General features: G+C 37.8%; 2 protein-coding genes across 9 annotated transcripts in view; one reads left to right on the top strand and one right to left on the bottom strand.

Moving 5' to 3' along the window:
- Positions 1-23,836, bottom strand: part of DAP3 (death associated protein 3) — a 31,358-nt gene extending 7,522 nt beyond the window's left edge. Inside the window, exons 1-7 of one of the 4 annotated variants that reach the window (XM_077156413.1) lie at positions 23,431-23,836; positions 9,995-10,048; positions 6,887-7,021; positions 2,988-3,089; positions 1,094-1,202; positions 868-960; positions 22-152 (exon numbers count right to left, since the gene is read on the bottom strand). In XM_077156413.1, coding sequence (XP_077012528.1) covers positions 22-152; positions 868-960; positions 1,094-1,202; positions 2,988-3,089; positions 6,887-7,021; positions 9,995-10,036 — 612 coding nt within the window. In that variant the 5' untranslated portion in view covers positions 10,037-10,048; positions 23,431-23,836. The remainder of the gene's footprint in view (positions 1-21; positions 153-867; positions 961-1,093; positions 1,203-2,987; positions 3,090-6,886; positions 7,022-9,994; positions 10,049-23,430) is intronic. The other 3 variants (XM_077156414.1, XM_077156416.1, XM_077156415.1) reach the window with 3 other exon arrangements.
- A 13-nt stretch (positions 23,837-23,849) lies between these two features.
- Positions 23,850-25,540, top strand: part of ASH1L (ASH1 like histone lysine methyltransferase) — a 340,594-nt gene continuing 338,903 nt past the window's right edge. For 3 of the 5 annotated variants that reach the window (XM_077156397.1, XM_077156393.1, XM_077156395.1), the window contains exons 1-2: positions 23,850-23,958; positions 24,424-24,563. The gene's annotated coding sequence lies outside the window, so the exon portion shown is untranslated. Of the gene's footprint in view, positions 23,959-24,205; positions 24,564-25,540 lie in introns of those variants that run through there. The other 2 variants (XM_077156396.1, XM_077156394.1) reach the window with 2 other exon arrangements.

Below are 25,540 nucleotides of genomic sequence, written 5' to 3'. Positions count from 1 at the left end.
AAATTCTGGAAATCAAGTTACCTTACTCAGTAAGTGTTCATTTGCAGTTTTGAAATTCTTAAGCCAGTTTGAAGCCTCTAAGGGCTGATCAAAGCGCTGTTTGTTGTAGGTGGACTGTAGAAGATCCCGACAATTTTTCACCCAACGATGAGCTAACAAAAGGCACAAGAAAACAAACCAGACAGGAACTTAATAAATTTAACTCAATACTCTATGCTTCTTTATGTTATGAGAAATGTTTTTAGTTTCCCATATATTTTGTTGTAAAGCCTTCTTGTTTTAGGAGTTTTTCCCATTCATCTAAGACCAAATACCATTGCAATACACAAAGCATACTAAGTAGATTAAATGTCATCTCTGCTTCCTGGAAGTTTTTAAAGCTAAGTGAGAAAATGTGGATGTATTATACAACATTGAACAAACGATATATGTAGAGTGTGAGGGACGGAGTTTTTAAGATCCATCCTGACAATCTTAGAAAGCTGAGTTACAGTACCATGTCAAAGGCTCTAAGAGTAATCAAAACTGTTTGGTATTAAAGCCTATGGTGTCCTCTAAGGCTTGAGTTCACATTCTCAGGCATTAAATCAAAGTAAGGATTAATAGGTCAAAATATTTCATTGTTAGTATCAAAAACCTCCGGGGAGCTTTCAGCTGAATTTCCTCTTGTCACATGTATTTTATCTTGTAACTTGCTTGGCACTAATGTCATGAAGAAATTACGAAAAACTAGCTCAGACTGCTCTACATCTGAAGCAAAAGATTTTTCCTTTAAGCCCTCAGAGCACTGTCAGAAAATTAAAGCCACAGGGGTACCAAAGTAGCAGGATATTTAAATCTGACATAGTTAAGACAGGAAATTCTTACCATCTGGGATATGCAGTATCAGCCAGTCCTGCTTTGCACAGAAATGAATAGCATGGCAAAGACTGAGGGTTTTTCCTGTTCCCTTCTCTCCATCTAAAACATTTGATGTTAAAGAAAACGTGACCAGAAGGGATACTTCTACTGTCAACAGCACTCCTGTATCTTTTTTCCCTCCATCTGATAGAGAATGCATTGGCAGAGGGTCCAAGCAGACAGGAAAGGATACAGAGAACATATCGTACAGCTGGATGAGCAAAACTGGTATTTTTCAGGTAATGCAGAAGCTCTAGGGCTGGTTTCCTTACCATTAGGGAGGCTTCACTGAATGTTTTCACCTAAAAAAATGAAGTAGGAAAGAAAGGGAGAGGGTGGGGTATGGTATACACTCTGCCTAATACAGCAACCAAGGGCACTAAATTGCCTATCTTGTTCAGCTTGGAGAGGCTGGGTTGGTATTTAATTTGAAAATCTACCCCATGTAATTTAGCTGAAGTCTAAACACATAATCCTATACCAAGTAATGGAGTCAGCTTTTGATTATTCTTGTGAATGAAGCACAAATATTACACCAGTTAATTAGAATCTATAAATAACTCAGGCATCTCATAACTATGTATGCCACATTTAGGGTCGAAGTAAATATCTGACATGTAAAGCACTTAAAGTATCTGACAAGTGGTAAGCATTCAGTAAGCGTTAATTCTTTCAGATCCAATTTTAGTTCATTTTGATTGTAGTCAGCTAGACTTTTCTCTAGAACTATATGCACGGCAGCTAGGAGCTGGTGTGGTCAGCTAACCCACAATTGAAGCCATACCTTATACCATCAGCAACTGACATCAGTTATGTTTCATTTCCCTTTTATGACTAGGAGTACTTTTTTGGAAAATTTTTAGAAGCACTCATATGGAGGAAAATGATTTGTAAAATAAAGTAATTATGTCTACTAATAACAAATCTAAACAAATATCCACAAATACATTAGATAAGGTTTATCTTATAAAGGAATATAAGGAGTATAAGGAAAGGAGTCCTAAGAAAACAAGTGGCTTGGAGATGGAACCTTTGAAAACATGATACAGATATTAAAATAAATGGATTAGGTAATGACAGTATTAAACAAAGGTGAGATGCTGGCCTTCACTTACATGGAAATTATGAAAGAATGGATGAATTACCTCTAGGGTACTGATAGTTAAACCAGTCTGAAAGCAATTTTAAATGGTTAAAAATAGGACCTCCCAACCCTGAAGCTAGAGAGTCTACTGTGAATGTCTTAGAACAGTTTAAAATGCCATTAAAGATGATTTCTTCTGGTTGTGTTCTACCTATTTCCAATCTCAAAAAATATTTTATGACAAGGCTATGTCTATGGTCTAGAATTAGCTCTCTTATTGGTATCTCAACTGATTTCCTTAAATAAAGGATGGTGAAGAAACGATGTCTTCTGGCTCCTAAAGCTAAAAAATCACCTGCACAAATTTGGTAATTCATTATGAAGGAATAATTTCTGAGGCTGAGATTAATTCAGTAGGAGCTAGTATGAATCAGTTATGGCCAATAAACTATACTGACAGTTAATCATGAGTTCTTTTGATGGATATAAAGCATCTCAAGATTTTACACTTTTGGTTAAGTTATGGCCGCAAGATTACATTTTCTGAAAATCTCTAAGAAGAAAACAATGATGTATCTAATCCAAATGTCACTTCTGTTCAGCTCAGGAAGTTATTATGTTCCTTCCCCTCCCTCCCCAGTCATATATTAATTATTTTCATGATATTATGCTCAGGCAAATATTAAATTCACTTTAACATTTATTTGAATGCCACTGTTTCTAGAAACTTTTTCACTTACACAGGGAAACAGCTGGGTATTGCTTATTTATTTAAGAATACTTGGCTCCAAAAAGGTTTTAAGGTAGTTAACAGAAGCAAAACATTGGCTTAACGTAATTGTAGCAATTATGTTATTCACAAAAAGATAATCAATAGCTGAATCTATCAATTTCTCAGATTCAAACTTCATCTTTTATAGTTTTCCACACACTTAATCTCAACCCTCTGCTATCAATAGTCTGTGTTCTGGGCTTCCCACATTCCCTTTCCTGTTTTGAGCACCTGCATTACAAAGCGAGGAGGCAGGCCATGGGGAAATATAGTCTTCAAATCCTGGAAGGGGATGTTGTAGTGTTGACCCTCATGCTGCTCCCCATGCTTGGCCTATGAAATAAAAATGCAAACAGGTAATGGGGACACAAAGTGACAAAGAGTTTGCAAAAGTAGATAGGGCTTTTTAGACCACGTTGGGGAAACACTCCTCTAACAGACCTGGAAACGATATCTTTCATTTCTTATCTTAGACAAAAATGTTGTTTGTTGTCCCCAAATCCACAATGTATATATGAAGCCTGTGGCTTGAATGATGAAGCTAGTTGCTCAGCAACTAGATGTGGGTGTGCAAGAGACAATTCCTGCCATCTGGATTCTTCTGTGGTGTATACAGAGATGCTTCAGTCATGTGACAGGATGATCTGCATGCAGTTGTTTCCATAGAAACCCCAGAGGAACTGGCAGATAAAGGGACTACAATTACAGAGGAAGGTGAAAGATATTTTAATGACTTCGTTCTTTTATTCCACTTCATTTTATGCTTGTGAAAATAGGTGAATACTACAGACATAAATAAAACAGATCCTACTGAGATGAGGTTTTGGGTAAAAGGGTTATTTTTTTAATTCTGCACAGCCTATATTAAGATGGGAAGACAGACGTTAGGGGCAGGGACAGAAGGGAAGGAAAAAAAAAGCTATGCATTGCCTTCACATTTAAGCACAACCACACAGCTAATTTCATTTATGAGAGGTAGAACAATGCTGGGAAGGAGAAAAGAACTCAATATCTAGTCTAAAGGCACCTGCACTAGAAAATACAACACTGGATAATGCTAGAATCCTGGCTTTTGCTGACAAACTTCATTTTACATGCTGCTCTTCTCATAACATAATTATTTCCCTCTCCAAACACCAGGAAATCCATGTAGGAAAGTGGAAGATAGCACCAGATTGGTTATTAGGAAAACTGCATTCTGTACCTGTCTTGCTGGCTAGGTGATCTTGCGCAGGTAAGTTTTTATACCAGGGGTTGGTAAACTATGGTCACAACCCATTTTTGAAGAGAAAGTTGTACTGGAACACAACCATATCCATTCGATTATGAGAGTTGAGTAGTTACAAAAGAGTTGGTTATGGTCCATAAACCTAACATATTTAATATCTGATCCTTTAAGAAAGATCAACAACTGCTAAACTTACCTTGTAAAGAATTGATCTTGGTAAGTATTTACTTTGTACCTACTGTGCCCAGCAAAATCCTTGGCACTAGGAATACAAGGGAACTTTCTTAAAATGATAGAGGGAATATATGAAAAACCCACAGCTAATATCATCCTCAATGGGGAAAAACTGAAAACTTTCCCCCTAAGATCAGGAAGAAGACAAGGATGTCCATTATCACCACTATTATTCAACATCGTGTTGGAGGTTCTAGCCAGAGCAATTAGACAAGAAAAAGAAATACAAGGCATCAAAATTGGAAAGGAAGAAGTAAAACTATCACTGTTTGCAGACGATATGATACTATACGTTGAAAACCCGGAAAAATCCACAACAAAACTACTAGAGCTAATAAATGAGTACAGCAAAGTAGCAGGTTACAAGATCAACATTCAAAAATCTGTAGTGTTTCTATACACTAGCAATGAACAAGCTGAGGGGAAAATCAAGAAACGAATTCCATTTACAATTGCAATTAAAAGAATAAAATACTTAGGAATAAATTTAACTAAAGAGACAAAAGACCTATACAAAGAAAACTACAAAAAAACTGTTAAAAGAAATCACAGAAGACCTAAATAGATGGAAGGGCATACCGTGTTCATGGATTGGAAGACTAAATATAGTTAAGATGTCAATTCTACCTAAATTGATTTACAGATTGAACGCAGTAACAATCAAAATCCCAACAACTTACTTTTCAGAAATAGAAAAACCAATAAGCAAATTTATCTGGAAGGGCAGGGTGCCCCGAATTGCTAAAAGTATCTTGAGGGAAAAAAATGAAGCTGGAAGTCTCACGCTGCCAGACTTTAAGGCATATTATGAAGCCACAGTGGTCAAAACAGCATGGTATTGGCATAAAGATAGATATATCGACCAATGGAATCGAATAGAGTGCTCAGATATAGACCCTCTCATCTATGGACATTTGATCTTTGATAAGGCAGTCAAGCCAACTCACCTGGGACAGAACAGTCTCTTCAATAAATGGTGCCTAGAGAACTGGATATCCATATGCAAAAGAATGAAAGAGGACCCGTATCTCACACCCTATACAAAAGTTAACTCAAAATGGATCAAAGATCTAAACATTAGGTCTAAGACCATAAAACAGTTAGAGGAAAATGTAGGGAGTTATCTTATGAATCTTACAATTGGAGGCGGTTTTATGGACCTTAAACCTAAAGCAAGAGCACTGAAGAAATAAATAAATGGGAGCTCCTCAAAATCAAACACTTTTGTGCATCAAAGAACTTCATCAAGAAAGTAGAAAGACAGCCTACACAATGGGAGACAATATTTGGAAACGACATATCAGATAAAGGTCTAGTATCCAGAATTTATAAAGAGATTGTTCAACTCAACAACAAAAAGACAGCCAACCCAATTACAAAATGGGAAAAAGACTTGAACAGACACCTCTCAGAAGAGGAAATACAAATGGCCAAAAGGCACATGAAGAGATGCTCAATGTCCCTGGCCATTAGAGAAATGCAAATCAAAACCACAATGAGATATCATCTCACACCCACCAGAATGGCCATTATCAACAAAACAGAAAATGACAAGTGCTGGAGAGGATGTGGAGAAAGAGGCACACTTATCCACTGTTGGTGGGAATGTCAAATGGTGCAACCACTGTGGAAGGCAGTTTGGCGGTTCCTCAAAAAACTGAATATAGAATTGCCATACGACCCAGCAATACCATTGCTAGGTATCTACTCAGAGGACTTAAGGGCAAAGACACAAATGGACATTTGCACACCAATGTTTATAGCAGCATTATTTACAATTGCAAAGAGATGGCAACAGCCAAAATGTCCATCAACAGACGAGTGGCTAAACAAGCTGTGGTATATACATATGATGGAATATTATGCAGCTTTAAGACAGAATAAACTTATGAAGCATGTAATAACATGGATGGACCTAGAGAACATTATGCTGAATGAGACTAGCCAAAAACTAAAGGACAAATACTGTATGGTCCCACTGATGTGAACCGACATTAGAGAATAAACTTGGAATATGTCATTGGCAACAGAGACCATCAGGAGTTAGAAATAGGGTAAGATAATGGGTAATTGGAGCTGAAGGGATACAGACTGTGCAACAGGACTGGATACAAAAACTCAGAAATGGACAGCACAATACTACCTAATTGTAATGTAATTATGTTAAAACACTGAATGAAGCTGCATCTGAGCTATATATATTTTTTAATATATTTTTTGTATTTTTTATTATTTTTTTCTCTATATTATCATTTTATTTCTTTTTCTGTTGTCTTACTATTTCTTTTTCTAAATCGATGCAAATGTACTAAGAAATGATGATCATACATCTATGTGATGATATTAAGAATTACTGATTGCATATGTAGAATGGAATGATATCTAAATGTTGTGTTAATTTTTTTTTTAATTAAAAAAAAAAAATTCCTTGGCACTGTGGTGAGTTCACTGGTAGGGATCAGATGAGAACAGATATGGACTGATCTGAGTGTGTTATCTCTATCAGGAACTGGGGAAATCTGCATTCTAAAGTTTTGTTTCAGCTGCACTGTCTGACTATGTAAATCTGCTAACTTCTTTAGGTTTCAGTTTTCCTGGTATGTAAAATGAGAAAAGCAATATAAATTATAAGCCCTGAAACAAATTCACATACATATTAGCAACTCACCGGGTCACTCTCACTGGTGCGGGAAATAACTTTGGGACTCTCAACTGGAACCTGATCATCTAGGTGAACAGCAGTGCTTTGAGGTGCCTGGGTCCCCGTATGCAAAAAATATCCAGGATTCAACTGTAAAAGAAACTGTTTTAGTGTTTGAGGATGATCAGGCTTTTTATACTGGTTATAACACTAAAGGTGTGTGCCATCTATGTAATAAATGTAATTAATGTACATTTTACTTCTGTATAAAAGGATCCTTTGTTTTTATTTATACTTCCACAAGTCTAATCACATTACTGATACCCTGATTCTGTTAGAGCTCGTGTGTTGCCATGTCAGGGTTCTGTCCCATATGAGAACAAATAATTCTGTTAAGAGATTGTTTGGAAGCATAGGAAAGCCAATAATAACCAAAAGCAGGAAACTTCTTTACTGTTCTTACAAAAAATGATGAACGGTGACCAATATTGTATGATTTTCTTCTGTTTAATAATACATAGTAACCTCAATTATCAGAGGATTAGTGCAATGTTCCTCACTAGTTGATAGTTATAATTACACTCCCTACAATAATTTTCTTGCTAGTTGTGCCCTGGCATGAAGAAGTTTTCATTAAGGACATGTAACAATGGAGTATGTAAAGCATCCAGCTAAGTGAAAGTAAACTGTGGTATAGGCAACCCAGTGAACTGTACACTGAAACCTCTTAACCAGGGAGTTAGGGAGGGATGAGATTTCAGGAGACAAATCTGAGGAAATGCTAAGTGAAGAACCCTAAAATTGAGCTTACGGATTACAGGCCTTATATAAAAGTGAAAAGGTTCCAGTTATAAGGGAAAGACTAGGGTATGAAGCTAGTAGAAGCAGGAGAACAGGGATGTGAGAGTGATGCAAAATGGTAGTTGCTTAATAAATCAGCAGATAACAGGAAAGCTGCCTGTATTTACAGTTAGTCTCAAACAGTTTCAGTACAGAAAATATATTCTTTTTTTATACTACCCTTAAAACACTTACAACCACTTTATAAGAAGACTTTAGAACTCCATACAAAAATTTGGTCTCTAACAGTTCATTCTTACTAGACAGGATCAGAGAGGTTAATTCAACAACCTATCTGGTATCCTTACCTCTAATCTTTGCCTCTTCATTTTTCACAGTCCGTCAGATTTGTCCTCCCAAATCATAGATTTAACCTCAGCTAATCAAAAAGCTTTGTATGGTTCCCTTCTGATGTAAAAAATAAGTTTCAAATTCCTGAGCATAAAAATCAAGACCACTGTGATGATTTCAAACTACCTGCGTAGTCTCATCACTTCATAAACTTCAGCAATATAACCACGTTAAAACATGCCTTTTACTTTTATGTCTATACTTCTCAATCTACTTCAACTTCCCGCTCTCCCTATCTAAATTTTACCTATCCTCAGATGCCATATCCTCTGGGAATATTTGTTAGACACCTCTGGTCAAAAGTAATCATCTTTCCCTCTTTGCTAACAGCATTTTCTTTGTATTGGCTGAGAGTTTTAATCTATCTTGAACTGAATGCATGGCTTTTGGTAACAGAGAACCCGCTATAGGACCTAGATGCTGGGTACTATATGTTTTACGCTTGCTATTTTGAGTTAGAAATCCTAGAAGATAAGCAAAATATTATGTCTGTATTAAAATGGGGTTAACTAAGAAATTAAGGTTCAAGGAAGTTAAGAAATTTTGCCTAAGGTCACAGAGTTGGTAGGGGTGGACTAAAATTTAAATCCAAGTCTTTCTTACTCCAAAATATCCATTCTTTTCATTATATCATATTATCTCAAATACAAGTCTCCCTTGTATTTCACTTGGAGTGAAATACAAGTGAAAATAGAAAGATATTCAAGGACCACAAGATGGTGCTATTTCTTCAACAGTCCTAGGACTTAAGAGTTACACTTTTTGAAGCAAATTAAAAGATAGCAAAATGGATTCTTTACTTCCTACAGTGCTATATGTGGCACTACTCAGCTAGTCCGTTGTTTCCAAGGAAAACAACTATCTGTACAAGTGCTTCTGCATGGTTCCAGAATGAACATCATATAGTTCCTAAAAGAATGCCATTTGTGAATCTAAAAGGTCATCCTGAACCAAATGACAAAAACCAAAACATTCTCACTAACATCTCTCTAGTCTGGCCTGGAGAGGTCTTTCTTGTCTGATATTAAGGAAGGAGAAATGTCAGCCCTTTAGCATAGTAAGTTTACACCAGAATCTATCCCTCTGTTGATTCCTGCTTTTATTTTTATTTTATTTTATTTTATAATAACGGGTTATTTTATGTTAAGTTTATCATGAACACCTAAAAAAAAATAGGAAGAAGGGCTCCTTCTCTGGAAAATCTAACCTGCAATTTAATTATCAGATGAATGTGCCAGAGTCGTTCTGGCTCAATTCTCTTCCTTCCGGACTCAGCTCTCAGGTCCAGAGGATTTCTTCTGGACCCTAATAATTCAGGTTAGGTGCTCCTCCTGGATGCTGTAATAGCACTGTACTATATTTATTAAATTAATTTCTGTATTTATACAAATTAAATTTATTTTTTCATGTTCTTGATAACATGGACCGTAAGATGCACATAGCATAGTAGTTAAGACCACATGCTTTGAAGTCAGATCTGGCATCTAGTTGGAGCTCTGCAACTTCATAGCTTGTTACCTTAGGCAAAATACTTAGCCTTTCTGATCCTCAGTTTCTGCCTCTATAAAATAGGAATACTATCTACCTCATGTGTTGGTCATGAGGATTAAATAAGGTAAAGCACCGAGCATACTGCCTGGCACATAATGAATGCCTAACAAATGAAAACTGTTATTAGAATCCCAAGTACCAGTGTTCCATAGAAGGTACTGAAAAATGATTTACTAAATAAATAAAACAAAAAAAAAAACCCAAAAGAGTGCTCTTTTTCATATATGGTTTTACTATTTTGTTCAACCATCAGATGCTAAAGTTCTGAACTTGCAATTTATCTTTATTTTGGATACTTCATTAAGGGATGATAATCAGATTCTGTATACAACCTAAAAACAAGAAACCCACGTAAATAGTTTGTGCAAAGTGTTAAGGTAAGTCAGGACTCACCTTATGGCCCCTGGAGATAAATCTCATCATTTCTTTCAGCATTGTCCCTGCACTCTTAAAAAAAACAGTAAAAAGGTAAGCCAGAACTGGGAAAAGATATTTGCAACATGTAAAACTGACAAAGGATTAATGTCTAAAATATATAAAGAATGTCTACAAATTGACAGAAAAAATGAACAAAAATATGAAAATCATTTCACAGAAAAGGAAACAAAAATGGCTAGTAATCCCATGAAAAGATTTTCAATCTTAATACAGATCAGGGAAGTACAAATTAAAACCATGACAATGAGATACTATGCACAACCACCACACTGGGAAAAATGAGGAAGTCAGATAATACCAAGTATTAAGAAAGCTGGCAGCATTGGCAACTTTCGTAAATTGTTAATGGGAGTGTAATTTGGTACAACTTTCTTGGAAAGCAAATTTCACATATTTTAAGTTGAAAATGTGCTACCCTATGTCTCCGAAATTATACTTCTTTGGTATTCATTCTAGAAAAAGGTATCCTGGGAAACAAGTATAAGAAAATTCATAGTAGTGGAGTATGAATTATTAAAAAAAAAAAGTAAAAAACCTAATATTCATTGACAGAAGAGTAGATAGACATATAGTTATAAAATGGAATACTAGGAATGAAAAGAGTAATCTATAGTTACACACATCGACATGGATGAATCTTAAGAGCTAATATTGAGTGAAAACTATTATATATAATATGATAAAATTTATATACAATTCAAAAACATAAAACAATTCATTATTTGCGGTATATACATATATGTAGTATAACTGAACCAGAAAGGCAAAAGAATGATAACCATAAAATTTAGAATAACGGTTACTCTTGGGAAGAGGGAAAGGGGCAGGGCACATAAAGAAATTGTTAATGTTCTATTTCTAATGCTGGGTACACAAGTATTTGTTTTATTATTATGTACTATTTCATGCCATGTGTAATTTTGCTATGCTTTTGCATGTTAGAAATGTTTAATTTTGAAAATTTGAATCTTTTGGGAGCTAAAAGATGTTTAAAATACTTTTGACCAATAATTTTCATCTTCCTTACAACCATTTTTAGAGCAGAGTTGTACCCATTCATTTAGCAAACATTTACTGAACAACTATGGTGTGCCAGGCTCTGTGAATACAATGGCAAACAAAATTGACATAATCCATAATCTAATGAGCTTACAAACACAGTCAAGAGAATGAAATAAACTCTTTTGAATCTCAATTCCATTTAGTTTTCAAGTTTACCTTTCAATGAAAATGCCAATTTAGTCATTCAAGAAATGTGTGCTAGGGCGGGCAATGGTGGCTAAGTGGCAGAGTTCCCGCCTGCCATGCTGGAGACTCAGGTTCGATTCCCAGAGCCTACCCATGTGTAAAAAAAAAGAAAAAGAAAAGAAATGTGTGCTAGACAACACTGTGAACGTTAACTAACAGTACTGAAATATATATTTGCATGTGGCTAGGTGTACATATGTTACAGGAATTAAAATAAAAAGAAATACCCATAAGACTGTACAAGTAGAGAACCTAGAGGAAACCATGGACTATAGTTAATAGTACAATTATAAAAATGGTTTTTCATCAATTGCAGCAAATTTACCACTTTAATACTAGCTGTTAATAACAGGATAGTATATGGGAACTCTGGATTTTATGCAAGATTTTTCTGTAAATCTACAACTTCTCTAATTAAAAAATGAAAGAAAAAAAGGAGAGAGAGAAAGAGAAAGAGATGGAGGGAGAGAGGGAGAAAGAGAGTAAAAGAAAATGTGTGATGTGCTTCCACATGCCTACACTATACAGGGTAGATATAATGGTAAGACCCTGAATGCTCTCTATTGGCTTGCTTCCCTTTTACCCATTGGCTTCTAGGGCTCCTTTGCTGTGTGTGAAAACAAGAGGTCTAGAGAAGCAGTTCCCAAAATAAGTTTGGTGAATACCAATTAGTTTGATAAAATATTCCAGTGTTCCATGGCCAAAGAAATTTGAGAAATGCAGCACAGTAATTCATTTCTAAGATAATTACAATACATATGTGCTGGTTTGAAAGGATGTGTGTCCCCTAGAAAAGCCACGTTTTAATCTAAATCCCATTGTGTAAAGGCAGAATAATCCCTATTCAATACGGTGTGTTTGAATCTGTAATTAGATCATCTCCCTGGAGATGTGATTTAATCAAAAGTGGTTGTTAAACTAGATTAAGTGATGACACATCTCCACCCATTTGGGTGGGTCTTGATAAGTTTCTGGAGTCCTATAAAAGAGGAAACATTTTGGAGAATGAAGGAGATTCAGAGAGAGCAGAGGATGCTGCAGCACCACGAAGCAGAGAGTCCACTAGCCAGTGCTTTGGAAATGAAGAAGGAAAACACCTCCTGGGAAGTTTCATGAATCCAGAAGCCAGGAGAGAAAGCTAGCAGATGACACCGTGTTCGCCATGTGCCCTTCCAGCCAAGAGAGAAACCCTGAACTTCATCAGCCTTCTTGAACCAAGGTCTTTCCCTGCATGCCTGTGATTGGACATCTCTGTAGACTTGTTTAATTGGGACATTTTCTCAGCCTTAGAACTGTACACTAGCAACTTATTAAATTCCCTTTTTTAAAAGCCATTCTGCTTCTGGTATATTGCATTCTGGCAGCTAGCAGACTAGAACAACATATCAGCAAATTGAATGCTCTGGGAAAAACTACATTCATGAGACTTAATTTTAAAATTTTACGTACTAAACTTAGCTGGCTTTGGAACCCTTGGAACTCCTCCACTGCAGAGGAAGCTGTTGTGGAGAATGTAGTGGCTGTGAGCAGGCACCCAGGTCCAAGAAGAAAGCTCTACTTTGTCACAGGTTAGTTCTCCTTGACTCTTTTACACTGCCATTACACTGCTGTTTAACACTGTCCAAGGCCTATCTCTACCCAGAACTCAAAATGAATGTGCAGAAAAGAATTAAACAAAGCAGGCCTGAAATAGCTATCTTTAGAAAGGCCTGCTTGTAAGTTTAGTTTAATGGGGAATTACTGACAAGCCAAGTGCAAAAAGATTCAATGCAAATCCAAGCAACTACAAAATCTTAGACAAGCAAGGAAAATCAACTTGCAAAATGACATATCAAGATAATCAAATACTGAAAGAAAAAAAAACACTAAGCATTTGAAGATGCAAGAAGATAAGTCCAAGACAAAAAGCCAAATTAAAAAGCTGAAAGAGACAGAAATTGGAACTAGTCAAAGATATTTACAGAAATCACATAAATAACTTCAGTGGATTGGTTAAAGACACAGAGGTTATCAAGAATACACTATGAAAGCATAAAGAAGAATTTTAAGGATAAGTAGAAAAGTAGCAGATCTTATGGAAATGAAAGATACTGTAAGTCGCATTAAAAATATACAAGAGACAGACAACAGAGGATTTGAAGAGGCAGAAGAACAAGTGAACTAGGGTATAAGTGTGCTGGTTTGAAGCTGTTATGTACCCTAGAAAATCCTAATCCAATTTCATAGGGGCAGACCCGCCATTTGGGTGGGACCCTTTGATTAGATTATTTCCATGGAGATGTGGCACTGCCCATACAAGGTGGGTCTTAATTAGTTTACTGGAGTTCTTAAAAGAGCACATGGAGATAGAGAGAGCTCAGAACTGATACAGAGTAGAGAAAGAAAAGCAGACACAGACATCCTAGCTTAGATGCTAAGCTAAGAGATGAAACCCAGAGTCTGCCCTGGAGAAACTAAGTGAGGACCCACAGATGCTTAGAGAGAAGTTAAGTTTTAACTTCAGGCTGCTGAAGTACCTCCAGGGTGCAGAGAGCTTGGAAGTGGCAGAGGGTTGGCTGGAAGACTGGCCTGTGTCCTGAGTGGGAGGAGAAGGACTTCTGGTGGACGGTTTTGGTGACAGACTGGGTGGATGCTGAGATGTTCATGGAGAGCTCTGGCCCCCAGGATGGCCAGAAGGTGAGTTTCCTGGTTTTGGGGGTGCTGGAGCAGGTTCTTTAATAGCTCGGCACAAAGTGTTAGGACTGGGACCAGCGGAGTTGTGAGCTGGGCCAACATAAAGTCAATGAGAGCTGGGAGCTACCTGGGCCTGGTCTTGGCCAGATGGTTATCTGACTGCTGCTTCTCCCTGGTGCAGGCACAGCTGCAGATACAGACCTCGGGCATCATTGTCTGGGCTCGGCTCCTGCTCCAATGTGCCCACAGAGGAGGGGACAGTCCCATCCTACTAGGAGTAAAAACCTAAAATTGTGGAATTGTAACCCATACCAAACTCTGAAATCTGTTCTACAACTAATTGTTGTGATATACTTTGAAATTTATTGCTTTTTTGCATATATGTTATTTTTTACAAAATGGATTAAAAAAAACGTTGACTGTGATGATAAAAGCACAGCTATATGATGATATTGTGAGAAATGATTGTACACTTTGGATGACTGCATGGTATGTGAACATATAATATATATCAAAAAAAAAGTGAGGAAGAGATTACAATCTTCACAGAAAAACAAATGCTAAGAGAATTTGTTAACAAGCCCTGTAAGAAATACTAAAGGGAGTTTGTCAACTAAAAAAAAAAAAAAAAAAGAAATAGGAGAGAAAAGTCTGGAGGAGGGCACAGAATTAAAGAGTATTAGGAAGGGTAACTTAAAGGATAAAAATTATAACAGGAAAAATATAGATCTGATGTAAAAACTAAAGGGTAAAATGGTAGGTTCATGAACTGCCTTTACATTAATAACTTTGAATGTTAATGGACTAAGTCACCAATGAAAAGATACAGAGTGACAGAATGCATTAAGAAATATGATCCCTCTATATGCTGTTTACAAGAGACTCATCTTAGATCCAGTGATACAAACTGACTGAAAGTGAAAGGATAGAAAAAAGATATTTTACACAAGGTGTAATTAAAAGAAAGCAGGAGTAGCTATACTAACATCAGACAAAATAGACATTTAATGAAAAGATGACATAAGAGAGAAGGAAAATCTCTACCCTATTTCTATCTCCCATAACCTGTGTTCCTTAACTTCAATTCTCCAAGTTCACTCATTAATGTTAGTTCATATTAGTGACAGCACTAATTTTGTTTCTGGCTAATTTCACTCAGCATAATGTCCTCAAGGTCCATCCACATTGTTACATTCTTCATGCTTTATTCTGTCTTACTATTGCATATCTGTATCATCGTATGCATTTACCAAAGCTTGTTTAGCCATTCATCCCTTGATGGACACAACACTATCTGATTGCAGCACAATAATATAAGTACTGAAGAATGAAGCTGAATGCAAGTATGATGGAGGAAGAAGGGCTGGAGGCATATATGAAACCGGAAGGAAAGTTAGAGGATAAAGTCTGAGACGGTATAATTTAGGAATGACTAGCGTGTCCAGACAATGAAGGTGATTAAATGTAGAAATTAAAAAACATTTTTGCATGGGGGAGAACAAATGAATGTCAATAATGCAGGGTGTCAAAAATAGATGGTATATGGGAAAAAGTACAATCAATGTGCGCAAGAGTCTACAGTCCACAGCAATACTGTAATATTGTTTCCAATGAATGTAACAAAGGCATTATGCCAAAACTAAATGTCAACAGGTGGGGAAATGGGAAAAGGGTATAGATTCTTTGTGGAAGAAAAGGAAAAATCTTCAGATAAAGTATGGTGGTGAAGGCATGTCTATAAATGTAGGTTGGATTGTATGATGTGTAAATAAAACTGTTTAAAAATGAAAAAAAAAAGAGACAAAGAAGAACACTATGTATTAATAAAAGGGACAAATCAAGAAGAAATAACAATCATAAATGTTTATGCATCCAAATCAAGGAGCTGCAAAGTACATGAGGCAAACACTGGCAAAACTGTAGAGACTTCAACATACACTTGCTTCTATGGACAGAACCCCAAAGCAAATAGAAGAGGAGAAATTACAAAGATTAAAGCAGAAATAAATGAATTGGATAACAAAAAAAAATAGAAGCAATAAAACCAAAGTTGGTTATTTGAGAAAATTTAATAAAATCCATTAGGAAGGATGACAAAGATATAAAGAGGATGCAAATAAATAAAACTAGAAATGAAAGGAGGCGCATTACCATGAGCCCCAAAGAAATTTACAAAATCATAACAGGATACTATAAACAACTACACACCAACAAACTAGACAACTTAGATAAATGGATAATTCCTTGGAAACACAAGAACAACCTCTACTGATTCCAGAAGAAATAGAAGATCTCTAAAAACCAATCACAAGTAAAATATTCCATCAGTCATCAAAAACCTTCCTACAATGAAAAGCCCAGGGCTAGATGGCTTCACAAGGGAATTTTACCAAACATTCCAAAAAGAACTAACAACATTGCTGCTAAAACTGTTCCAAAAAATTGAGGCAAAAGAACACTATCTAGCTCATTTTATGAAGCTCATATCACTCTAATGCCAAAAGCAGATAAAGATACTACAAGAAAGGAAAACTACAGACCAATCTCCCTAACGAATACAGACGCAAAAATTCTCAAGAAAATACTTGCAAATCAAATCCAATGGCACATTAAAAGAATGATAGATACATCATGACCACATGAGGTTTATTCCAGGCATGCAAGGGAGTTTCAACATAAGAAAATCAATCAGTGTAATACAACACATTAAAAAATCGAAAGAGAAAATCATGTGATCATCTTGATTGATGCTGAAAAAATCATTTGATAAAAATCAACATCTTTTTTGTGATAAAAACACTTCCAAAGGCAGGAATCGAAGGAAACTTCCTCAGTATATAAGGGGCATACATGAAAAACCCACACCCAGCATCATATTCAATGGTGAAAGATGGAAAGCCTTTCCCTTAATATTGGGAATGACACAAGTATGTCCACTGTCACCATAACTATTCAACATTGTGCTAGATGTTCTAGCTAGAGCAATTAGGCAAGAAAAAGAAATAAAAGGCATCCAAATTGGAAAGGAAGAAATAAACCTCACATTACTTGCAGGTGACACAATCCTATATTTGGAATATCATGAAAAATCTATGACAAAGCTACTTGAACTAGTAAATTCAACACAGTGATACTACACAAGATTAATGCACATAAATCAGTCATGTTTCTGTACACTATTAATGGCCTAACTGAGGAGGCAATTAAGAAAAAAACTCCATCCACAATAGCAACTAAAAGAATCAAGTATCTAGGAATGAACTTAACCAGGGATGTAAAGCACCTGTACACAGAAAACTACAAAACACTGATATAAGAAATCAAAGAAGATCTAAATAAATATGTGAAATAACATTCCATGTTCATGGATAGGAAGAATAAATGTTGTTAAGATGTCAATTCTACCCAAATTGATCTACAGATTAAATGTAATAACATTCAAAATTCCAACAACCTACTTTGAAGACTTAGAAAAGCTAGTTATGGAATTTATCTGGAAGAGAACGGGGTCTCTAATTGCCAAAAACATCCTAAAAAGAATGAAGTGGGAAGACTTATACTTCCTCCCTTTAAAGCTTATTATAAAGCCACATTGGTCAAAACAGCATGTTACTGGCACAAATATAGACATATTGATCAATGGAATTGAATTGACAGTTTGGAAACAGACCCCCAGATTTATAGTCAATTGACTTTTGACAAGTCCCCCAAATCCAGTGAATTGGTACAGAACAGTCTCTTCAATAAATGGGGTTGAGAGAACTGAATATCCATACACAAAGAATTAAAGAGGACCCTTCTCTCACACCCTATTTAAAAATTAACTCAAAGTGAATCAGAGATCTAAATATAAGAGCCAGTAACTTAAAACTCCTAGAAGAAGACAGAGGGAAACATCTTCAAGACCTAGTGATAGGAGGTAGTTTCTTAGACCCTACATCCAAATAACAAGCAATGAAAGAAAAAAACAGATAAATGGGAACTTCTCAAGATTGAACACTTCTGTGCTTCAAAGGACTTTGTCAAAAAGGTGAAGACAGCCAACTCAGTGGAAATATATTTGGAAATCATATATCTGATAAGGGTTTGATACTCAGTATATATAAAGAAATCCTACAACTAAAGAACAAAAGGACAATCAAATTATAAAATGGGCAAAAGATATGAAAAGACATTTTTCTGAAGAAGAAATACAAATGGCTAAAAAGGGCATGAAAAGATGTTCATCTTCATTAACTATTAGGGAAAGGCAAATAAAAATCAAAATGAGGTATCATTTCAACCTATAAGGATGGCTGCTATTAAACAATCAGGAAACCACAAATGTTGGAGATGATATGGAGAAAATGGAACACTTAGCCATTCACTCCTGGTGTGAAAGTAAAATGGTACAGCCGCTGTAGAAGACAGCTTGTTGATTCCTCAGAAAACTAAATACTGCGGTTGCCCTATGACCAGGCAATTTTTTTTTTTTTTTTTTTTTTTTTAAAGAGAGAGGGAGGAAGGGAAGGAAAGACAGAGAGAAGGAAGGAAGGATGGAAGGAAGGAAGGGAGGAAGAAAGGGAAACATCTTTAAACATTTTCTTGTTTTATTATATTTTGTTTGTTTGTTTGTTTCTTACATGGGCTGGGGCCGGGAATCGAACCGGGGTCCTCCGGCATAGCAGGCAAGCACTCTTGCCCGCTGAGCCACCGCGGCCCGCCCCATGACCAGGCAATTTTGCATTTATTTGCACACCAATGTTCATAGCAACATTATTCACAATACCCCCAAAATAGAAACAATCCTATGTACATCAACAGATGCGTGGATAAAAGAAAACATGGTACATACATACGACTACATATTATGCAGCAATAAGAAGGAATGAGGTCCTGAAGCATGTGAACTTTGAAGATGCAATGCTGAGTAAAATAAGCCAGATGGAGAAGGATAGATATTGTCTAATTTTACTAACATAAACCACATAGAAAATATAAACTCAGAGTCTTAAAATGTAGAATATAGGGGACCTAGAGATAAGACAGAAGCTAGAGAAGGGGGAACAGTTACCTGATATGCATAGATTTATAGATGAGGTTGATCTTAAATGTTTGGGAATGGATAGAGGTAATGGTAGTTCGTTATTAGGATTATTAATTAACAGTGCCTACTGAAGGTGAATTTGATTGAAATGGGTGGTCTAAAGTAATGTATCTCATCGATTAATATTGCAATATAAATTAATTCTTGTATGAACTATTTCAAATGTATGACACTTGTACAAAGAGTTAATAATAGAGTGGTATAAAGGAAAATTACCTATTGCATGCTATGGACTATATTAAATATCAATACTTATTGTATATATGGTAACAGAATAAAAATTTAAAAACCATGGAGCTACACTATACAAATATTGAACCCTACATTAAGTCATGGTCTATAGTTAATAGTATAGTCATAAAAATATGCCAACATTAATTGTAACAAAATTTCCATACCAATGCAAAGTGTAGATGGTGGGGTGGTATATAAGAGTCCTACATTTTATACATGATTGTTCTGTAAACTCACAACTTCTCTTATAAAGAAAAAAAATCAATAGCAACATTAAAACTCTATGAAGTATGAAAAAAAGGTGACTGCTGGTAAAAATTAAAGATGAATGATAATTATCTCAAGGTTTCCATGAAGTACAAAGAAGAAAAAATTCTCAGAGACGTCATTAAAATACTTTTCTAATATTGTCTGAATTACTATTTCCCTGACTTTCCCTACTATATCTACTTCTAGTAGTCTAAAATAGAAGAATACTGCCTCTATTCTCAGACATTCTTTGTTCAAAATGTAGATAAAACATACTAACCCCAGAAACAACTGGTTTAGTTAATCTTTATACCAACTGAAGATTTTTCTGAGTACTTGGAAAAGACATTTGTTTACCATTGTATTTAAAATTCTCCCACTATTCTGATCAAACTTCTAGTTAGCATTAAGAGCCCCTTTTCTCAACAACACATAAAAAAGTATTTTCTTAATGTCAAACAAGTCCTAAGAAGTCAGAAGAAGCCAGTACCAAATTCAGAAAGGTATCCCAAAAACTATATGCTAAGACTTCAGTGGTCATGCCAATCACAGATCTTTACAGTTAAATTGATCTACTTAGAGAACTGAACTAAGTAAGAATCACTGAGTATTTTTCAGAGATAGGCTCTGTAATTAGCAATTTATAGGCTTTACCTCAGAACAACCCTATTAGGTAGATATTATTATCACCAGATAAAATAGGTATAGATTAAACAAGTCACCCAAAGTAGCAGTTTGGGAATCCAAACTGATGTCTGTTAACATTTTTTCCATTAACTACAGCATATGCTACATGTGCTATATGGACAGTCAAGTGATTGAATGTTTCCAGGGATGGGAAACTCAGAAGGCAGTCCATATGATTTTCTGACAGCTTTTACTTCTATAGTCTGAGGTGAAATGTCTCCCTGTAGCTTCCACTCACTGTCCTAGTCTTTTTCATGGGTCTTACACATCAACTTCCATGTGACAACTTTCCAAATACTGAAAATAGTTTTGTTCCGTAAATTTTTTTTTTCTTGGTAAATGCCTTCAGTTTCTTAAAACAATCATCAGATAATACAGTGTTTATATTATCCCTCAATGATTCAGGTGTTTTCCTCATTTTAGATACTGTATTTCCAAGAGTGAATCTATTTTGTAACTCTATCACACCATTGTTTCATACTGAAACAATGTTCACTAAAATTATCACTTTTTTTTTTAAACAAATGTTGCGTCCTATAAAAATTTCAGGGTCTTTTTTTGCAGAAATTTTAGATCTGATCCCAAAATTCATATAGAAATGCAAGGAACCTGAACAGCCAAAACAATCTGGAAAAAGAAACAGATTTGGAGGACTCAAGCTACCCACTTTCAAAACTTACTTTAAAACTGCAGTAATCAAGACAGTGTAATCTTATATGATCTAAGATCTATGTCTATGGATCCGATATGTCTAAGTTTATGGATAAATGGAATAGAATCGAGAGTACAGAAATAAACCCTTATATTTATGGTCAATTGATTTGATTAGGTACCAACATCATTTAATGGGGAACAGTCTTTTCAATAAATGGAGCTAGGACCACTAGACATCTACATGCAAAACAATGAAGTGGTACCCTTACTTCGTATCATATGCAAAAATGAATAAAAACAGATCATATGCCTAAATGTAAGAACTAAAACTTTATCACTTTTAGAAGTAAACATAGGATTAAACCTTTCTAACTTGGTGTCAGGCAATGGTTCCTTAGATATGTAACCAAAAGCATGGATAAGAGAAAACAGATATAATAAAATTCAACAAAACTAAAAAGATGCTTCAAAAGATACCACCAAGAAAAGTGAAAGACAGTTCACAGAATGGGAGAAAATATTTGCAAGTCACAAATGTGATAAAGGACTTGTATCCATTTTATATAAATAACTCTCACAACTCAACAACAAAAAGACAAACAACCCCCTTAAAAATAGACAATGGATTTGAATAGATGTTACTGTAAAGAAGATAAAGAAATGGCCAATAGCACATGAAAACATGCTGATTTCAGTCAACTGGGTAATAGAAATCTGGACTACAATGAGATAACACTTCACATCTGCTAGGTTGGCTTAAAGCAAAAAGAGAAATGGTAACAAATGTTGAAGAGGTTGTGGAGAAACTGTAAGCCTCATACTTTGCAGGTTCTCTAACTTCATAGTTCTGTGACTTTGAGCAAGTTACTTAAATTTATTGCATCTGCCCTCAGGTTTGAAAAATGGGGATAACAGTAATAGCTAAATGTAAGGATTAAATGACATAAATATCAGCTTATTATCAAAGTCTCTACTGAAATTTAGTTACCAAGTAGAACAGCTGAGCTTTTAACCTAGGCAGTCTGGAGTATATATTTCTACTTTGCTACTCTGAGGCATGAGTTGAAAACCTTGATTACCCAGGCAAAAATTTCAAAGTTCTTCTCTTATTAAATGAAAAATGATTTGTGGGCTCTGTGCTGGTTTGAATCTCTTGTGGACCCCAGAAAAGCTGTCTTTTAATCCTCATTCAATGTTGCTGGGTGGGAACTTTTTGATTATTCCCATAGAAATATGAACCACCCAGTTGTGAGTGGTAATTTTCGATTTGATGAGTCTCTGGGGTTGCTTACTGGAGCTCTTTAAGAGGGAACCATTTTGGAAAGAGACAGAGTCACAAGAACCATGAGAGCTCACAGAGCCAGAGACCTTTGGAGACAGAGAAGGAAAACACACTTGGGATAGCTTCCTGGAGAGAAAGTTAGCAGGTGTCACCATGTTTGCCATGTGCCTTTCCAGTTGAGAAGAAACCCTGAACTTCATCAGCCTATCTTGAGTGAAGGTAACCTCTTGTTGGTTCCTTAATTTGGACATTTCTATAGCCGTGCTTTAATTTGGACATTTTCATGCCCTTAGAACTGTAAACTTGCAACTTAATAAATTCCCCCTTTTAAAAAGCCATTCCGTTCCTCATATATCACGTTCTGGCAGCTAGCGAGCCATACTTTGAAATATACTAAAGAAATGTAAGAGTACCAACTTGAGCTTTAGACCTTGAATTGGCCTTTGAGGTCAATCAGGTACAGTGATTTTCAAACTATTCACTGGAACCCTGGGAGTTCATAAATGTGGAAAGCAATCCCAAATAGATCCCTCACTCCAATTTATTCTGCTTTACCCTTTTCTCCTGCAGATAGGAATGGAACTAGATTAGATAAACTTTGGGAATACCTGTGGATTTTAACGGTATACAGTTCTCCTGAATTTAATGATCACAAACATTCAGAACCCACAGAAATCTGACAAGCCTGGTTTTGTACTGTCTTGATAACAATTTTGGAAGGAGAGAACACACACTACCAATTACACCCACAAACCTTACCAACATCAACTGTGCCTAGCAGCTAATTCCATTTTATAGACAAATCACTTCACACATCAATGCTGAAGACAGATTTGGAGTTAACTATAATTCTATGCTCAGTTTTTGGTTTCTTTATCAGAAAAATAATTTGCTGATGCTTACAGAAGACATGGGAGATCACGTTCAGAACTGAACTAGAAATATAATTTCTTAACGTTCTAACATCAGGCTCCCTAGGGAGATTGAAGATGTATCATCCGTGAGGAGTGAATCAAGTGCACAGCAAACATCATTGCGTGGAGGCAGTAATGGCAAATTCTTGAAATCTAAGCTGGTTATTAAAAAAAAAGGTAGGGACCTGGCATGGACCACTCTGCAGGTTCTTTCTGGGATCTCAGGTCCGCAACCCAGGGCCTGGGAGGACGCCTCCAGGCGGAGGGTCGACCCTTCTGGCCTTACTACCTGCTTCTTAGAGGTTCAGAGTCCTCCTCCTTTCCCCTATCAGTATAATCACCCCGGGGCTATCCATTCTCTCACCGTGAATCGGGGACCGGTTCTTCAGACTTCGCAAGCGAGAGACTATCAGTGGCAGCTCTAGGCGCCAGCTCCCGAACAGCGGAGAAAAATAGGGTCTGAGCTCAGCAAGCGACTCTACGCGCAGCCGCCGCGGCCTCCAACCACGTGCCAACGGAGGGGTGCACGGCCGCCCTCGACTGGGTCACCGCGGCCTGGAGGAGGAGGCGGGAAACGAGCCTCGGCGCCGCTGCCACTCCGGGAGGCAGGTGGGTGTAGGTCTCTCCCACCACCAGAGTAACTGTAGTCCTGACGGCAACCACTGCTCGGTTTCGCCTGTCCTTTCTCCGCAGCCCCTGCAAAGCCGACGGGAATGGAACAGTCCCGCGGTGGGGATTGTGGGAGGCGCACGCGTGAGGAGTGGAGGGTGGAGGGGTGGGGGTGGGGTCGGAGGCGGCGGCGGCCGTGGCGGCGGTTGGTGGCAGTGGGGGCGGGGAGGGGGGAGGAAAGAAGAGGAGGTGGAGAAAGAGGCTTGGGCTCGCGCTGTTGGAGGTACGCGTGAGGGCCCGCGCCGGAGCCGGCTGACGGGGATTGAGGGGGTGCGGGGGACCAGGCGAGAAGGCGCCCCTGAGCGAAAGCAGACGGACTGACGGGCGCGCGGGGCGGACGGAGGTGGTGGTTGGTGGGAGCGACGAGCAACAAGCCCAGGTCCAGTCAGGCGCGTGCGGGCGTGCGTGCGCGCTCCGCGGCCCGAGTCGGGTGAGGTGGGGCGGTGGGGGAGAACGCGAGGAGGGAGGAGTTGGGGGGGGCGCGAGGCGCCCTTCGTTCCCTCCCTCCGGAGGAGCTGCTGCTGCCGCCGCCGCTCCACAGCCGCCGCCGCCGCCGCTCCCGCCGCCATTTTGGGTTTGCTTGGCGGAGGGGGAGACGGTCGCCGTCTCGGTTGTGGGACCCGCCTCCCCTCAGTTTCTTCCCTTTAGCCCCACGCCTTTCCCTTTTCCTCTCTCGCATTTCCGCCAGTCCGCTCACCCGCAGGCCGCCTCCTGACAAGCGGGAGGAATTCGCTGTGGACCAGGGGAAGCGGAGGACCCTGGTGGCGGCCGCCCCCTCTTTCCCACCGTCTTGCACGCTGATCTCTTTCGGCCTCGGCCTCTGACACGGTGAGTAGAAGGGCTGGGGAGGCTTTGGGCCTAAGTACTCGGTCAGCGTCTCAAGCCTTGGCTTCCTGGGACCTACTGTCATCTCCCGGACCTGGACCTCCGGGAGCGCAGTGGTAAGGATGGGGGAGGGGGAATAGGAAAGGGGATCCTGAGCTTACGGAGAAGTCCCTCCAGGCAGGAGTGAAGGGGTGTCCCTGACACCCCTTCTGTCTTGGGGGAGGGGGCGGGAAAGTAAGCCAGTGGAGGCGGAGTTGGCTGTGCCCCTGACAGGTTACTTTGTGTGTGTAGGCATGATTGGAGCATCCCCCGTATCTAGTTTGTATCTTTTGTAGGAATAATAGGGAAAGGAAAGGTGATCTTCAGAGGGTAGTTTACGTGTATGATAAGGTCGCTGGTATCCCTGGAACGTTAAATTGTATGTAGAAATGACGGTATGATCTCAGTGTGATAGTTTAATAAAAATCACTGGCTAGCTAGTATGTGGAAAGAGATACTGATGGTCTAGAAGACAGATGGTCTGTTTGTGTATATATATATAGCAGCGGAGTTTGTATGTTTGTATGCTAGGATGGAAAGTGTTCCTGAAGGGTTTGCCCGTATTTGTATATGTGTAATAGAGTTCCTCTTGTAAGTTAAGCTTATATTTAAAATAAATGTTGGGATATTCCATCCAAGTTGATATGTGTGTGTAAGTATTTTAGGGATGGGGCGCACTTTATTACTTGTTACAAAAGAGCAGTAATGGCTGTATTCCAAACAATATAGCCTGTATGTATGGGGTCAGAGAGGGGAGAAACTTGGCATAACTAAAGTCATAAGACTAGTTGTGGTCTTAAGAATAACTTGTACTTCTGAGTAGAGTGAATTATGTAAATGTGAAGGCCCAGGACACCTTTAATAGATAATTACCATGAGGGTATATAGAATGGGTGGCTTTTTTTGTTGGGTCTTGGGTTTCTAGTAACACTTTTATAATA

This window comes from Tamandua tetradactyla, chromosome 4 (genome assembly GCF_023851605.1).
Source record: "Tamandua tetradactyla isolate mTamTet1 chromosome 4, mTamTet1.pri, whole genome shotgun sequence".
In the NCBI taxonomy this organism is placed as follows: Eukaryota; Metazoa; Chordata; class Mammalia; order Pilosa; family Myrmecophagidae; genus Tamandua; species Tamandua tetradactyla.
The sequence above is the reverse complement of the archived record's forward strand: the minus strand, read 5'-3'. Positions and strand labels throughout refer to the sequence as shown.